General features: G+C 46.6%; 1 protein-coding gene across 1 annotated transcript in view; it reads left to right on the top strand.

Moving 5' to 3' along the window:
- Nucleotides 1–5: 5 nt before the first annotated feature.
- GAS6 (growth arrest-specific 6) overlaps nucleotides 6–2775 on the top strand; it is a gene marked incomplete at both ends in the record, with an annotated part of 40001 nt that continues 37231 nt past the window's right edge. Inside the window, one exon of the mRNA XM_010282675.1 lies at nucleotides 6–149. Within this exon, the coding sequence (XP_010280977.1) occupies nucleotides 6–149 (144 nt within the window). The remainder of the gene's footprint in view (nucleotides 150–2775) is intronic.

Genomic DNA, 2775 nt, shown 5'->3' with positions numbered 1-2775 from the left:
CGGAGGCTGCCCAGTTCCTGCGGCAGAGGCAGCGGCGAGCCTACCAGATCTTCGAGGAGACCAAGCAAGGGCACCTGGAGAGGGAGTGCGTGGAGGAGCACTGTAGCAAGGAGGAGGCCCGGGAGGTCTTTGAGAACGACCCCGAGACGGTAAGGGCGCATAGCGGCTGCGGAGATTTGGGGGTGGGTTGTCCCTCCATCCATCTGCGGCTGGGTGCCAGCTGCCTGCACAGCTGGGAAGGGCATTGGGAGGAGGAGCAGGAAGAACCAGAAGCATTAGGTGAGTGACTCGAAGCCAGACAAGCGTAAGGAGCACCCAGCCGCGCGAGGGCCATGTCAGGGCTGTCCAGGTAGAAATGCCTCGGTGCGGGTGGCCTGGGTGAGCAGCCCAGCCGGGTGCCTGCTGGCATGACTGCAGTCTCTGGAGAGTGAAGGGCCCTGTTCGCCTCTGGTATAAATCCATGAAGCAAGACCAGCACGACACAATGCTCTGGCTTCTCCGTCTGGATGCCTTACCATCCCTCTTTGCTTCAGCCTCCCATCCCAGCTGCATTTAAAATCCCCTTAATGTTGGTGGCATATGTCAGAATAGGGGTTTCTCAGAAGAAGTATGTCACAAACACACTTTAATCCTTTTGGGCCATATTCAACTTGGTTAGCATTTTGGAATCAGTACGTTCAGGACCTGTCACTGCAACAGCAGGAGCGTATGTGTGCGGGAACATGGTACTGCTACACTTCTAACACTAAGTGTGGATTCACACAGTTACAGCCTGCACACTGCATGCAGAGCTGACTTTTCCAATCTTCTCAAGGCTGACTTCAACTTTGGTCGTCTTCTCGCTTTGGACAGCATGTGGATGCCGTTGTGTTGCTTTACTAAGCTTGGCTTACTCTTCCAATTACTTTACACCTCCTCTCTATGCTGTTTTGGATAGGCTGTTCTCATTGCAGAGATTATCTGGCATTGATTTAGCAGTGGGAAGTGGATTTTCTTGGTGTTCAAACTGAAGCTTGATATTGCACAGCATGTTCCTGTTAATGGTATGATGCTCTAGGGAAAAGATAGGGCAGAGAGAGGGAGAGAGTGTGTGCATGTGTGTGTGTACACAGAGACACACGCACCACAGGCAAGGGAGGGACTCATCTGAGGAGATGTTTTATGCTTCAGTCAGACTAGTCTTGACATGTGTGCTTCATTAGCAGGCTCAGCGCTGGATATACAGTGCAGTAGCTTGTTGTCACAAGGCAGTAGTAAGTATGGCAAAAACATTGTGATGCTGGCTTTTCTTTTTGACAATCTTTAATTTGGAGCTTAATATGGAGCACTTGCCCAGGCAGTGTTTAACAGTACACTTCTTATGTGTACGTGTAGTCACATCTGCATGCAGCAGTGTTTGCTTCGCTCCTGTAAAACTCGGCTAATACAGAATAAGGAAAACTGTGATGTGGTGAGAGTGGCTGGCACAACTATTTCCATATCCATGTTGAATAACTTAACTTTAAGCTCAGTATAAATTATCACCATATAGCAGTGAACACAGGAAAAAAGTTCCCAAATGTGATTTTGTATCATTTTGGAAAAAAAGGTGATCTGAGGTCACCAGTTTTGCTTACTGGCTTCTGGCCAAGAAAATAGCCAAAGGCGATGCACTGATAGATCAGTTTAGAGGGTGTTAGACTGTGTAAATGTGTCAGGATTTTTTAACAATACTCGGTACTTATTTTGTATATTGGAAAAAATATACAGTTCCCCTACTGTAATGAAAATAGTTAAATCATTTTGGTTTAAAATCTTTTCATGTGTAATATACATTCTCTAAGATCCAGTCATGCCATTTAAGCATGTTTTGCAGGATGATGCAAACTTTCTGTCATTGCAAATGATTTTGATTTTTTCGGTGCATTTCCTTTGTTACTGGTGCTAGGTCTCTTTGTAGTTCTGAAAACTGTTGGAGAATTATCACGAGGGTGAGATGAGCTTCTAGTGTCTGTGCCCCCTTGCTTATTCTACATGCGCTTCTACACCAAAGTACTGTATTTTATAATACTTTTAGGTCTGCAGTGATGTAAGATCCTACCTCTTCTGAGACAGAAACATCCCAAGAGCTGTGAACTGCTTGTTACATGCAGTGTGTCCTACTCCTTGCTGTTACTTTGCTTCAGTTTGACTGCGAGCCAAGTGTGCCACCGCCTGTCAGGGGGATGTGTGCCCCCTTCTATCCATTCTGCAGTCAGTGTGTGACATGAAGGCAGCAGCTGCTCGCTAGCAGTTTTCCAATGCATGGGGGAAGAGGTCATGTATGTGGGCTGTTACTACTCTGCACGCTGGAAGCCTTCAGTGCTTTGTAAGGTGACTACTCCTCCGGCAGTATCTGTGGATTTGATGGGCGGGTTATTTTCCTCATCTGCATTTTCATCTGACTTGATCTTTTCACATCTCCTTAATACGCACCTGAAGGTAATGGAAGTGTTTCTTAAACACTAGGAAGTTATCATGCTGTCATTTCACTGATGCTGCCCTTGTACGTCCCATCCTGGTGACTGACAGAAGAAGGAATTGGCTAGCTGAGACAGACTTGACTCAGGAAAATGAAAACTGTTGATGAACAACACCTAGCAGTTTGAGGAATTACAGTAACTGCAGTCACACTTCAGCGTATTGTCAGGCTGCCGCTGGTCCGTGCTGGTAAAGTGAGGACCTTTTACTGACTGGGGAAATGTGCGGATTACTGCTGACAACTGACGTTTCCTTGTAGTTTAGGAAGGCTGACAC

This window comes from Phaethon lepturus, unplaced genomic scaffold (assembly GCF_000687285.1).
Source record: "Phaethon lepturus isolate BGI_N335 unplaced genomic scaffold, ASM68728v1 scaffold42, whole genome shotgun sequence".
NCBI lineage: Eukaryota > Metazoa > Chordata > Aves > Phaethontiformes > Phaethontidae > Phaethon > Phaethon lepturus.
The sequence above is the reverse complement of the archived record's forward strand: the minus strand, read 5'-3'. Positions and strand labels throughout refer to the sequence as shown.